The sequence below is a fragment of the Arachis stenosperma genome, chromosome 3 (assembly GCF_014773155.1).
Source record: "Arachis stenosperma cultivar V10309 chromosome 3, arast.V10309.gnm1.PFL2, whole genome shotgun sequence".
Taxonomy (NCBI): domain Eukaryota; kingdom Viridiplantae; phylum Streptophyta; class Magnoliopsida; order Fabales; family Fabaceae; genus Arachis; species Arachis stenosperma.
The window spans coordinates 2811901-2827108 of record NC_080379.1 but is presented as its reverse complement, the minus strand read 5'-3'; the positions used below and the strand labels follow the sequence as shown (position 1 = coordinate 2827108).

Here is a 15208-nt window from a genome sequence, read left to right as displayed (position 1 = left end):
ATATATATGTGAGTGAGATTCAAGCTGGTGAAGAGATCATTATCACAATGTCAAGTGAGGAAGAGAGTTTTCTTGTCTTAATGCATTACTTTGAGAAAATCAAAAGAAGCAAAAAATATGGTGTGAAGTTCACTGACAGAGAATCATTGAGTGTATTCATTAGTTCATCAAGCACTTTGTCAGATGTCAAGAACAGCATCTTGCGGAAGTTTGGGGTATTTGGGAGCAAGTTGGTGAATAAGTTATTCTACAAGATTTCCATCGCAGTAGTCTCGACCAGTGTTAAGTATGATATGTTTGTGCTAGCGGCTGATGAAGATATCAGGATTCTGTTTCATTGTGTTAGGAATTTTCTGGATGTCAGAATACACGAGTTGTTCGCGAAATTGGAGGTTGACATTGATAATTCTGGGGCATAAGCTCTAGTTCATAGCTCAACTGCCGCGAGCGGTGCGTCTAGTTCAATGCCTGCGGCCCGGCCATCTGTTCCGCAGGTTGCATCCCCTTCCTTCGCGGCTGATTTAGAACGAACGGAGGCAGATGGTTCTGTACTGTTGGAGAATCCTGGGGTCTGGCAGCAGGCATTTGAGGGGGATACAGGTGGTGGCATAGTTCATGAAGTTCAAGGCTTCGGGAAACCTGATCGAGTAGAGAATGCAATGCGGGACGATGACTCTGACCAGGAGCCTGTAGATATCATTGGGACAGTGATGATGATACAAGTGCTAATCCACATGCACAACACGCACCATCAAGTTCTGGCACACAGCAGTACCCTCCACACTTCTCCACTCTAAACTTGGAGGCTCTGGGTCAACAGGCGGACGGAGGTGCAACAATTGAAGGTTCTTCTATAGAATTTCAGATTGGGCAATCGTTCCAGAATAAAGATGAAGCTGTTCTGAGTGTGAAGAATTATAGCATCCGTCGAGATTTTGAGTACCAAGTGTTGGAATCAGATCATCTGAAGTATTATGGAAAATGCAAGGAGTTCGGCAAGGGTTGTAGTTGGTTGATTCGAATATCGCTCCGTGCACGAAAGAGCACTTGGGAGGTTAGGAGGTACAACGGTCCCCACACTTGCTTGGCCACCTCTATTTCCAGTGATCACCGTCAGCTTGATTACCACGTTATCTGTGCGAGGATTTTTCCGTTGGTTAGGGCGAATGCTGCAATTACGATAAAGGTGTTGCAACAAGCAACGAGCCTCCTCCGTCAACACAATCGGCCTGGGATCCTAAAATGCAACATCAGGGGATAGGAATCTGTGAGCCACACAGCACCACCAGTCCAAGTACTCAGCTGATGGACCGGGGTCAGTGACTCGGTCGACCGGTATGACTGTATCAAGCCGGTCCTCCCAATGCTGATGCCACTCCTGATAATATATGAGGAACCATCGGTCTCCACCCATTCCATCTTTCGCATGGAGCCAATCTATGTTCAGAGTCAACTGAGGAAGATGCTGAACCCACCGAACTGCGGCATCACCCTATCCACCTGGTGCCACTCAATTTCGGTAAAATAAATCAGGCTAGTAACCGCCGTCCATAGCCTACGATGCTCATCAACTAGTATCTCCGGATGAACAACAGTCACCTCGGGAGAGGAATAAGGCTCCCACACGAACTGTATCGGAGAATGTAACATTAGGTAAAAGCATAACTCTATACAGAAAGAACTACTTGTAAGAGCAATAACTAAACGACTCACATCATGGACACGCAATCTATCCAGACAAAGGCGTGCATCCACCACTCTTTGATCCACTGCATCGTTTCTTGGTAGATACTCATCCCACCTACAAGTTTCATTCAAAGCATGTCATAACGGGTAACAACACATGTAATTGAACAAGTTATGGACCTAAAATAATATATCTGTACCTGGATGTAAGCAGAAACCCGAATATATTGAAACCACTAGGCCTTAAACTCGGAAACCTCCAGAAAATCCAAGACTGTAGAAGCTGAAGTGGCCCCGCCAAGTTAACAACGTTTCTGTTTGTCCTACGACAAAGACATCTATACAACCAGGCCAGTGCCGCCGAGCCTTAGCTATAGATACCCAAGTCGTCCAACGATGCCAATAAGGCAACCATCGAAAGTGGACCCGGTTTGCGTTCTTATCCGCAAACAGCTGAGACGATAATAACATCAGAATATAGGCACGCGCGTATATACGCACAGTCTCGTCAGTAGCATCTGCTGGGAGAACCCGAAACCGCTCATGGAACCATGTGTAGCACACTGTCATCTGCTTGACTTTATTCTGCGAAAGTAACTCCCCAAACAACTCGCGGAACTACACCCATGCCGGTCTTCCGTTTTCCATCAGATTCTCAAAGTCAGTCAGGCACCCACTCACGGCCCCCCATCGATCAGCAAACCCAGCTGATAGGCCACGTCTTGCAAGGTGATAGTACACTCCCAAAAGGGCATATGAAAGGTGTGGGTCTCAGGACGCCACCTCTCAATGAATGCGCTATGTAGAAGCTCATCAACCCAGAACCATTGACTGTTCAACCTAGCCAAGTGATACAAGCCCGCGATCTCCAGATACGGTATAATCCAGTCGTGTAAAGGCATATTCTGTTGTCTCCTGACACCGCTAATAACCCTAGTAGGCTGCAAAAATATGGATAAGAAAATCCTCAACATACGACCAATACTAATAACATCTATATACTTTTAAAAAATTATTATACACCAATATTGGTTTTCTATGTAATCTAATGATGACAATAGTTCTAATAACGACAACAATAACAAAAATAACAAAGTAACAATACCAACAGAAATCACAAAAGTAACAACAACAACAATAATAACACTAACAACTCGCAATAATAACAATAATAATAATAACCATAATAACAATAACGATAATAATAATAACAATAATACTAACAAGTCACATTACTAATAATAATAATAATAATAATAATAATAACAATACTAGCATTAATAATAATAATAATAATAATAAGAATAATAATAATAAAGTTGTTTAATTAACCTCTTGGTCAATATATCCAACCACGTGTGCAACGCCATTTAACCGGTACATGCGAGTTTCGTCTTCCATCGGTCCACCACTCAACTGGTTCAAAACCTCAAACCAACCCCCTAAACCACAAAGCTCTCCAGATTCTCTTTTAGCCACCCAACTTCACAAAATTTTGAATGCTCAAATGTAATCCACCCTCACCAACAACGGCTTCTATATTTATAGTTGCTCATGCATAAACCGTGGCTACTTCCAAGGTTTTATGCACACACCATCTTCTTCATAAACCGTGGCTGTCACTCACGGTTTATGTGTTGCATTCTCCAAGAGTAAACCGTGGCTGCCTCCCACGGTTTACGTTCAACTATCTTTGCATGTAAACCTTTGCTGCCAGGCACGGTTTATGTGTAATCTGAAACTGTAGTTAGCTCCCACGGATTATATAAAAATTGAAACAAGATATGCACGTAACTAATTTCCAATTATTGTAATCAGGTAAAGGTTTCTCACATTTATTTTATATAGGTAAATTGTCCAAAAATTTATTAGAATACTTATAGATTATCCATAACCTCACAATAATAGAAAATGCTTAAATTCAAATATTTGCCAGACACATTTCTTTTTAGCAACATATTTGTAGAATACAATTAAAATATTTATCATCTATCCTAATCTTTTTTGGCATCATCATCCTCTATCTTCTAAATGTAACGATACATATATATATATATATATATATATATATATATATATATATATATATATATATATTCACCTTTCTATCTATTACTTTTAATTATTTTGATCCAACGTATTATATATTTTCTATTGCACTTTATGCAAAATTGCTTATAACGAAAAGTTTCATCTACACTTATAACGAAATTTAAACCTTTTTAAAAGAAAAATACTAAGAATATAACTAAAATGTATTCTATAAAAATAGATATGTTGTATTAAATTTAGATAATTACAAAATTATCACTATACTAAAATAAAAAAATAGAATACAACAATTATTTAATATATCAATAAATGGTATAACATGTTTTCTAAGATAATAAAAGATAATAAAATATTTAAACAATTGTTAGCCACTAAAAAAACAGAAAAAAGAAGTCCAACAGAAATGTAATTTACTATTACAGATTATCTTAAAAACACATAACGTCAAGATACCTATTGATAGCAAAACAAAATATATACAATATATATAAATTTGTTCATTAAACAAAAAACAAAATATGTCCAAGACAACTTAACATATAATTCAAAATATCCATCAAATAGAGTTATACATAGGAGGCCTAACGTCGCTGAATCGATAACTCTATCTGGCGGTTAGCTATCGAGCTGAGTTTCAAGGTAATGATATCACCCTCCTTTAAATTGTATACTCTACAACATTCATTCTACCCGACCCCAAATTTTCACTCTGCACCTCTTCCTCCACTTTTCAGTAAGTGAAAAAAGAACACATTCTTCTCTACATTGGAATCTGGACTGGTGATCGTCCAAATCGAACAATCTCCAGATAGTTTAAGATACGCAGCAAGTTTTGAAGCCAAATACTGCAACAAATAATTCATAGTTAACATAAACATAATATTTTCATACAAAATGAATAACAGATTTAGGAAGAACATCCAATAAGCTTGCAAGAAAAAAATAAAAGAAATCACTCTTTTGATATGAAGTTACCAATCTAGATTGACCCAGATCCGAAGCCGTAATTATCTTTTCATAATAAACCTCTGGAGCGCATCTAACTCAAGATAATTTAAATATGTTAGTCACTACACTAAAAAAATAGTAAGCTATGCCATGATATTAAAATCCAAAACAGAAGGAAAAAAAGTTACATCTAGCATTACCTAGGATTAGACAATTCGTTTGCCGTGTTACTTTGTTCGTTGACCTCCGATAATAAACTGCTTCCACTAGACAAATCTATCGGATTATGCGGATTATCCCCTACCAGTGTCCCATCTTGATCATTGTTTTCATCACCATCTGATAAAAACTGCTCATCAGATGGTTCAGAACCAGATAGAACCATCACATCAGCTGATAACTCCTCATCAATCCTGGTATACTTGATGTGGAACACTCTTGATACATTATCAAATGTCTCTGGGTCCATTAGCTCATGCACATATACATTAGGATCAAGGTGAACTTGGATGGGTTGGTTGTCCTTATTCCACAATGAAATAAAAAAAATTTCAAAACTGACATACCTAAATTGAACAGATGTCCCTCTATCGATAAAATAGAAAGTTCTAATCTGTTCAAATGAGTAGTCAGTTATGAGCAACTGATCATTCTTTCTTATCACCTCCACGACTAAACAATTATCTAGCTCGTCAATGACATAGAACATTGGCCCAAATCATTCGTCATGAGTTGAAACAAAAGTTGAGGGAAGAAGTCTCTCACCCTATATTCAAATTTCTTTCCAAAGTTAATTCATGTGTAACAAAACATGCTAAAAATGCTTCACATAATTTTACCTAACTATTTAGCAAAGAGAGGTATTTGAAATCTACCATTATTACTAAGTGAGCAACACAAGAGAACAATAATCACGTAAATGAACTAACATTATAATGAGAAGAAAGCTTTAACATAAATAATTGAGAAGATTCTAGTTCAGTAAACAGCTCAATGAATTTAAACAAAATATCCATAGAAAAGGGACAAAGGGGCAAAGCAATCACTCTCAGACATGCAGAAAATAGTAGAAAATAACAAATTAAAGAACATAAAGTCAAATCAGGAATCTAATTCATTGAGATTGATATTACTGGCCAAAACTGTACATTGGCCATCAAGCTTATTAAGAATCAAAGAGAAAACTGAGAGATTTCAACAATGAAAAAGAAATTTCTGTTATCTTGATAGATTTTGAAACCAAATCATATACATGAACTTTGAATTATCTTTTCAGGTATTAATAAATGTTGAATTTTTAAAGTCATTATCAATATATGTATGATTAGTAAACCTTATATTATTTATTTTGAATGGACATTGATAATTTATCAAAACTAATCTTTTTAGAGTTGTTGTAGTCTACACCTATTTGAGAACAGAAAGACCAGAAACGCAGAATTAGCTAATCAAACTCATCTAACAGGGAAAAGAAACTATCAAGAGGAGGAAAGTAGAAAATACCACTAACTGAATATAAATTAAAAACAAACCATTCGAAGTTAAAGATTTAACCCACCTCTTTAATCGGTTAACATGCATGATATAATATTCCATAATATATTTCGTTATCTGCTTACTGAAAAGGCGAAATCTAAAAATCAGTTCTTTTCCGTTGGGCTAGTATTGCTGGGTTGCTAAAAATCTCCTATTAGCACATAATGGTACGATTAGAATTTAAGACTAATACTTTTAATCAAGAAACCAACTAACTAAGTATACAAAAAAAGAGTAACAAATTAAAAGTACATCAATGAAAAATACCCAAGAGACCACGTTAGAAAACTACTACACAATATATTTTACAGATTACAACAACTTCTGAAATCTGGCCTACATATAAATGAGAAACCAATAAAATTAAATTACAACATAAAAAATATATGAGAAAGAATTAAAAAAAAACTATAGATAGCATAACATCGATATTTAATTGACATTAAAATTTTCAAAAGTTAATCTGAAATACATTGAATGAAAAAGTAAATGAGACTTCAATCGAATTGAAAATGCAGCAAAGAAAACATCTTCTCTAATGCTTAGCAACATACCTATTTGGATATTCTCTATTGGCATCCATGGCCTGATGGCCATTCAGCCTTATCAGATAGAGAGACTTGGTATAAAGATTCAAGAACAAAGAAAATATTTTGTCTCTTATTGCAAAAGAGAAAATTATAATAAAGTAATCTCGAATAGGAGATTTCAACAAATTCAAGAAAAACAGGTGATAAAATTGAATAAAGAAATTTAAAGAACAAACATAAAGAAGAAACAGCAACCATTCATAAACAAAAGAAGAAATAGAGGAACAAAAATATCATTATTTATTCTAATAAATTAAATTTCTACTAATGCTAATTATAATGTTGAGAAGTTTAAGAAATCTAACAACTACTACTAATAATAATTTAAAGAAACAATCATGAATTATGAATTTATTAATTAGAATATGCATTACAAACGATATGAAAAAAAAGGAAATATACAAAAATTAGATCAATATTAAAATATAAAAGACTATAATGAATATTAAAAAATTATAATTACGATTTTATTTTTTTTTACTCTTAAAAATGTTTTAAATTATCTACTTAATATTTTTTCTTATTCGATACAATATAGTAATACCAAAATTGCCGAATTTCACACGGCCAATACAACCTCACTGAAACTGAATTAATTAACTTGCTAAAAAGAAATTAACAAAAAAAAAATAGCTTCCTGTTATTATCCTTTGAAGTTCTCTCATGTTAATAACTTACATTTTAGTATGTTACCTTAAATGTAGCTTCCTATTCAAGATGATTAACAAAAGTAGCAGCTACTCACGCGTGACAACCTGCTAACAAAAACATAAAAAAAGAACTTAATAACAATCAGATGTTGGACAGATCCCTTGTTTTGGAAATAAAAAATTTCTTTCTTTCTTTTTAAATCGGGGAACCACACCCATGCCGGTCTTCCGTTTTTCATCAGATTCTCAAAGTCAGTCAGCCACCCACTCACGGACTCCCCATCGATCGGCAAACCCAGCTGATAAGCCACGTCTTGCAAGGTGATAGTACACTCTCCAAAGGGCATATGAAAGGTGTGGGTCTCAGGATGCCACCTCTCAATGAATGCGCTATATAGAGGCTCATCAACCTAGAACCACTGACTGTTCAGCCTAGCCAAGTGATACAAGCCCGCGATTTCCAGATACGGTATAATCCGATCGTGTAAAGGCATATTTTGTTGTCTCTTGACACCGCTAATAACCCTAGTAGGCTGCAAAAATATGGATAAAAAAATCCTCAACATACGACCAATACTAATAACATCTAATATAATTTTAAAAAATTATTATACACCAATATCGGTTTTCTATGTACTCTAATGATGACAATAGTTCTAATAACGACAACAATAACAAAACTAATAATACCAACAGGAATCACAAATGTAACAACAACAATAATAATACTAACAACTCACAATAATAACAATAATAATAATAACCATAATAACAATAACGATAATAATAATAACAATAATACTAACAAGTCACATTACTAATAATAATAATAATAATAATAATTATTATTATTATTATTATTATTATTATTATTATAAAATAATCAAAATTAAAAAGTCACAATTAAAATAATAATAGTAATATTTATAATAATAATAATAATAACAATACTAGCATTAATAATGATAATAATAATAATAATAATAATAATAATAATAATAATAATAATAATAATAATAATAATAATAATAATAATAAAGTTGTTTAACTAACATCTTGATTGATATATCCAGCTACATGCGCAACGCCATTTAACCGGTACATGCGAGTTTCATCTTCCATCGGTCCACCACTTAACTGGTTCAAAACCTCAAACCAACCCTCTAAACCACAAAGCTCTTCGAATTCTCTCTTAGCCACCCAACTTCACAAAATTCTGAATGCTCAAATGTGATCCGCCCTCACCAACAACGGTTTCTATATTTATAGTTGCTCATGCATAAACCGTGGCTGATTTCAAGATTTTATACACATATCATCTTTTTCATAAACCGTGGCTGTCACCCACGATTTATGTGTTGCATTCTCCAAGAGTAAGAGTAAACCGTGACTGTTTCCCACGGTTTACGTTCAGCTATCCTTACATATAAACCTTTGCTGCCAAGCACGGTTTATGTGTAATCTGAAACCATAGTTAGTTTCCACGGATTATATAGAAATTGAAACAAAATATGCACGTAATCAGTTTTTAATTATTGTAATCAATTAAAAGTTTCTCACATTTATTTTATATAGGTAAATTGTCCAAAAATTTATTAGATTAACCTCACAATAATAGAAAATACTTAAATTCAAATATTTGTCAGACACATTTCTTTTTAGCAACATATTTATAGAATACAATTAAAATATTTATCATCTATCCTAATCTTTTTTGGCATCATCATCTTCTATCTTCTAAATGTAACGAAATATATATATATATATATATATATATATATTCACCTTTCTATCTATTACTTTTAATTATTTTGATCCAACGTATTATATATTTTCTATTGCACTTTATGCAAAATTGCTTATAACGAAAAGTTTCATCTACACTTATAATGTGTTAAAAGTTTTGAAAATAATCATTTTCTTGGTGACAATTTGCAATTGTTTTGGTATTTTCTGAAAATTAAAGAATAAATTACTCACTAATATGTATATGACAAGATAGATTAAAAAAAAACCGAAAACTATTGTCTTACTAATAACAGCATATAGTTGCTTTTTACATTTTTAACCATTGCAATTTGCTAAATATCTTGTGTGAAACTGAGTGTGCTCCGAGAATCACACACGTGCATTTTTTCTATTTAAGATTCACAAAGAAAGAACCAAAAACATATACTCTGTCTAGTGTTCTTGTTGACCTCACATGGCACTAACAACTCTCATCAGCTTCAAGCTCTCCCTGCTGAACCCACTTCACCATCATCATCACCGGATAAAGAGCTCAAAACTTCAACTCTCCAATGTTGGCATCAGTCATCAGCACCGCATGGTTACTTCCATGAACCATCATTTGGTCCCCAAGTACCCGTTTCTTCTTCCCTCTTGCAATGGTCATAATCCTAAGCTCAGATTCCACGTGAGGACCCCATAAAAAAGAAAAGCTGAAAAACTCTTCAAAGTTTCATGCTTTTTCATCTAATTTGGCATCTCAGTCTTGTGGGCAGGTTGGAGCACAGAAGGGGTATGCTTCTTCTGGGGAGGAACCTCAGTCGCGTGTTTCTGACACAAGTACATACCAAGAGGAATTCTCTTGGTCTTCTGTGGTTTTTCCGTACGTTTCTATCTCTGTAACACTGTTTATATTCATTATTCTATGGCCTTGCTTTACATTTTGATCAAAATTGGTCAATGTATTTAAGTTTGGAGTTGCATTGTTTTGGGTTCAAGCCAGATTAAATTACATGTTTGACAGCATTTGAAACAAGTAAAGTCAAAATTAAGTTGTTTAGATTGAATCGTAAAATGTGACAAGTTTATACGGTTTAGTTTGATAGATTTTGGGGTGGAATTTTGTTCCTTTTTGTTTCCAAATTTCAATTTTCTGCCGTTGATATCCCTGTGAGGAATTCAAGGCTAAAGCTTGGAACTAGGACGATGCTAACTTGTAAAACTTGCACGTGCATGGATTGGTCAAACACTGGATTTTGAAATGTATGAACTCCTGATCTACTTGTTTCACTTTCGATTGATTAATACAGTTCCTTTCAAATATAGGTTTCTATTCCCAGCATTGGGTGGCTTGTTATTCGGTTATGATATTGGTGCCACCTCAGGGGCCACAATCTCACTGCAGGTAAACTTGTTACTCAATGTCTTTCAATTACACTTTGTTGTATTACTAGTGCAGTAATTTATATAATTGAGCTTCAAGTTGTTGATTTGAATTCACAGTCACCTGAGCTTAGTGGCATAGCTTGGTTCAATCTTTCGGCTATTCAGCTTGGACTTGTGGTATGATTTCAGCATCATAGTTGAAAATTTTATTATAAATTTACAGAGAAGTTATTGTTCTCTATACTAATTAGAATCTCACTTCCAATGTCATACATAGGTCAGTGGTTCCCTCTATGGGGCTCTTCTTGGCTCACTTCTTGCATATGCCGTTGCTGATTTCCTTGGTAAGAGCTTTAGTTTGTTGTTATCCAGGAAAAAAGGCTTCTTATTAATCAAGTAAAATGGCTTAAACATTAGGGAGGAAGAGACAACTCATTGTTGCAGCACTGTTATATGTGCTTGGTGGTTCGATCACTGCGTATGCACCAGAGCTCAATGTCCTCTTAGCAGGAAGGCTGCTTTATGGACTTGGTATAGGTTTGGTAGGATACTATGACATGTAATGTATTTTGTAATGTTAATTATACCTGCATCATCTTCGAACGAATTGATTTGCAGGCCATGCACGGTGCTCCTTTGTATATTGCTGAAACATGTCCATCACAAATCCGTGGGACTCTAGTATCATTAAAAGAACTCTTCATTGTCTTGGGGATTCTGGTATTGCACTTGTGGCTTTTATGTCTCTTTTATTAACTAAAGAGCTTGCTGAGTTGGGAATGAACTATTGTGCAGCTTGGTTATTTTGTGGGAAGCTTTGAGATTAATGCCGTTGGGGGATGGCGGTTTATGTATGGCTTTAGTGCTCCGATTGCTGTACTAATGGGGCTAGGAATGTTGAGTCTCCCTCCCTCTCCGAGGTGGTTGCTTCTCAGGGCAGTTCAAGGGAAGGGTTCATTTCAAGATTTGAAGGAAAAGGCAATTCTTTCCCTGAGTAAATTAAGGGGCAGACCACCCGGCAACAAAGAATCTGAGAAGCAAATAGAAGAGAACCTTGTTTCATTGAAGTCTGCATATGCAGATCAGGAATCAGAAGGGAGTTTCTTGGAGGTGTTTCAGGGTGCCAATCTGAAAGCTTTCATAATTGGTGGGGGGCTTGTCTTATTTCAACAGGTAGTGCTTCTTCCATGCAATGAGTCAGTTCATAGTTATTACGATTGTAGTTTCCCCTTCCGCTTTTATCATGTTATTGACGGAAATATCGAATATTCCATCTACTATTTTTCTGATTAGACACCTTCTTGCTCTAGATAACTGGCCAACCAAGTGTTCTGTATTATGCAGGCCCAATTCTTCAGGTATGTCATCAATAATTTCAGTTTTTCTTTCTTTTCTGAAAAAGAATTTTTTCTTTTTCATTTTTCTCACTTTAGATTATTCTCTATTTTTGCTTTATCTAGAGTGCTGGATTTTCTGCTGCAGCCGATGCTACCAAAGTTTCAGTTGTTATTGGCTTATTCAAGGTATAACTATTTAGTTTTCTTTTTCCCCTTCCTAGGAAGAGTGGCTGCTTTGTGAACCTGACAATAATTTATTCTTATTGATGAATCTGCAGTTGCTAATGACATGGATTGCTGTCTTAAAAGTTGATGATTTGGGGAGAAGGCCTCTTCTGATTGGAGGTGTCACTGGCATTGTACGGATTCGTTAACATTTTAAACTAGCATATTCTTGGAGTATTCTGTCTGCAACTTGTCAAATGCTCATTGTTGTTGATTTTTATTTTATTTTAAATTTCTGCAGGCCCTTTCTTTAGCTCTTCTTTCTGCTTATTATAAATTTCTTGGAGGGTTCCCACTTATTGCTGTCGCGGCTTTACTTCTTTATGTTGGTAGCTATCAGGTAAAATACCCCCTGGTCATTGGCCTTGCTGCTTTTTGTAGAAAAGAAAATACCAGGCTTGCAATTTGGACTATACAATATATGTTGACATCAATTGTAATTCATGGACCGCTCTACTACTAGTTAAAGGGGATTCCAACGAATCCTGTTTGAGAAGAACAGACACAGCAGTTCCTCTGTGTTTACTAGACACATGTTGTTAATTTCTATTTGCATTGCAGGTATCATTTGGCCCAATAAGTTGGCTAATGGTATCAGAAGTTTTCCCATTGCGCACGAGAGGACGGGGGATCAGTCTGGCTGTTCTAACCAACTTTGCTTCAAATGCAGTTGTGACCTTTGCATTCTCTCCTTTAAAGGTTTTAGATCCTTTTACCTTTCATGTTCACTTTTCATTCAAGTGTAAACTTCACCATTTTTACCTTTCTTTGTCAACTCTTGGAGTTTCTAATCTGCATTGGCTTCTTCTGCAGGAGCTTCTAGGAGCAGAAAACCTTTTTCTCCTTTTTGGGGCTATTGCTTTACTGTCACTTATCTTTGTTATATCTTCAGTTCCCGAAACAAAAGGCTTGAGCCTAGAAGATATTGAGTCCAAAATCTTGAAATGAGTAAGTGACAGCTTAAACTAGCATCTTGTAATCCTAATGGAATATAATTTTGGAGCGCATGTAATGTAATACCTATGCATACATCTCCCACTTGGAATTCATTGGTCGTGTAAATATGTTTTATGGTGAGAAAAATGGTAGGTTCCTTATTGTTGCTCATAACTGAAGTTTAGAGTTTAGCTTTGATCCAAATAATAGAGTTTCATGGCAAAAATATTAAAAGAAAAAACTGAAGAATATTTAGTGTAATATAAATATACAATAAGTCCACATGGAGTACAAAGATATTAATACATACAAATTAAAATTTACAAATGTAAATGGAAATGATCATTCCAGTCTAAATATTGGATACATATACAAAGATATAGAACAAAAATTGAATACATATAGCACAAGGTAGCCATAAACATCATGGGAACTTTCAATTTGCCTGAAGAATTCTTTCATGGTTTTCTTCCTGAACCACTGCATATTTAGAAAGAACTATAGGTTTATGTTTAGAACAAAAAAGAACTATATGAGGAAAAATAAACAGATTATACTACCATAATGAACTGCTGCTTTACCTTCTAGAGCATTGGTAGATACTGGGATTTGAGATGAACTGCGAGCAGCACTGATAGATACTGGGTTTTGATAGGATGTGCTTGCAATGTTGGTGTCAGTGGTCGTGATAGTGGTTGTTGTGTCTTCTTGTTTTGGTTCCTCAGTTCGGAGCAAAGAAGTTACAGCTTCTCTCACCTTCTCCATCACACCTGCATCACCAGGAGTTCTCTTTGGACTCATGGCCTCAGATATCACCTGAGACAAAGCTTTTTCATCTTCTCCCGGCTCAAGCTTGTTCATCAAGTACTCTTTCACCGAAACACCCTTATCCCATATCTGCGAGCCAGGGCTGGCATACCTGCCAGTGGTTGGAGCAGATGAACATGAAGGAGTCTGTGGTGACGCTGGAGCTAAAGTTTTTGGGGTCACCGGAGCTGACCAAATTCGTGCTGCGCTTGGAGAAGTTTGGGAAGATGTCTTTGGAGGAGTACTTGGAGCAGAAACAAAAAAACTACTTTGAGTTCCATCCTTTGGTGATGTTGAAGTGTGAAGCTCATCAGGTTTGTAAATAGTGAGGCCTTGAAACTTGGAAGTCATAGAATGTGATCCTTTGTTCAGTTCATGAGCTAAGGTTCTAGTCGTCGCTACCCTGTTCGAACCGGCATCAATAGTATTGGTGCTAGTAGCAGCTCCAGCTGCAGCATTAGCCACAGTTGCTGGATGAGTTGTTCTCTTGGAGAATGACCGAGTTAAACATTTTTCTTGCATTCCTAGACCTGATTTTGGTTGATGTGCCTTCTCAGATTCATACACTGAAATAATAATTTTACACAGCAACATAAGATCAAAGTTAAGAGAAACCTTTTCAGAAAATTGAAAGTTAAGGTCTTGATTACTTGGAGCTCCATGGTATTCAGCTTCGTCGTGTGTTCCTTCGTCTTCCAAGCCAGAGCCGGGTGAGGGAGTTTGGTTTCCATCGTCGTGCTTTTTCTTGCTGAGGCTGTGACGCAATTTCTTAGCCTTCTCCTTCACTTTGGCAAGGACTGATTTCTTCTGGTTCGGGCTATGGTCTTCTTCCGAGTCATGGTGCCTCAACTTATTGAAAAAAGGTGATGAATTAGAAGAAGTGGAGGAGGTGGAGGAGGAGGACAAGGTGGCAGTGTTGGTTGACATCTTAGAACCTGTTGGCGATAGCTTAGAACCTTTTGGTGACACTTTAGACCCTTCTCCTGTTGTGCATCAAAACAATAACTTAGAATGATAATTTCAGCATCTAAGAATGTATGTTGGTAAATACTAGCATATACCATAATCAAATCTTTGCCAAAAGACATTATAGGATGATGATTTTACCTCGGAGGAGTTGTTCCATGGTATGGATGGTGGGAGTTTTTGAAGTTTCAACACCAGGTCTCTGAGGGCGTTCGAGTTGAGCCATTTTTTATGTAACTAAATTTTTTACATCAACAAATTTGCTTCCACCTTTTAATAAATCTGCTCTTATATTTGCTCTTTCTTTGGAAAATATATAATAATGATAATAATAATAGACATAATTACTTTTTTAACAAAG

The 15208-nt window shown here is 35.6% G+C and overlaps 2 protein-coding genes across 4 annotated transcripts; one reads left to right on the top strand and one right to left on the bottom strand.

Moving 5' to 3' along the window:
* Nucleotides 1–9627: 9627 nt before the first annotated feature.
* LOC130970347 (D-xylose-proton symporter-like 3, chloroplastic) lies at nt 9628–15077 on the top strand. Of its 3 annotated transcripts, XM_057896409.1 has the most exons (15): nt 9628–9878; nt 9955–10073; nt 10517–10595; nt 10694–10753; nt 10854–10920; nt 10994–11118; nt 11195–11296; nt 11372–11749; nt 11887–11934; nt 12037–12099; nt 12192–12272; nt 12380–12478; nt 12700–12837; nt 12952–13086; nt 13730–15077. In XM_057896409.1, exons 1-14 carry the CDS (start codon nt 9666–9668, stop codon nt 13084–13086), a joined length of 1707 nt encoding a protein of 568 aa, XP_057752392.1. In that variant the 5' UTR covers nt 9628–9665; the 3' UTR covers nt 13730–15077. The 3 variants fall into 3 exon arrangements, with proteins under 3 accessions (XP_057752392.1, XP_057752393.1, XP_057752391.1); XM_057896410.1 differs by lacking the exon at nt 13730–15077 and having other exon boundaries at nt 9967–10073; nt 12952–13200; XM_057896408.1 differs by lacking the exon at nt 13730–15077 and having other exon boundaries at nt 12952–13200.
* Nucleotides 13511–15073, bottom strand: LOC130969620 (uncharacterized). Its single transcript, XM_057895426.1, has 3 exons — nt 14989–15073; nt 13656–14864; nt 13511–13554 (listed from the first exon to the last, which is right to left on the bottom strand). Exons 1-3 carry the CDS (start codon nt 15071–15073, stop codon nt 13511–13513), a joined length of 1338 nt encoding a protein of 445 aa, XP_057751409.1.
* Nucleotides 15078–15208: the final 131 nt, after the last annotated feature.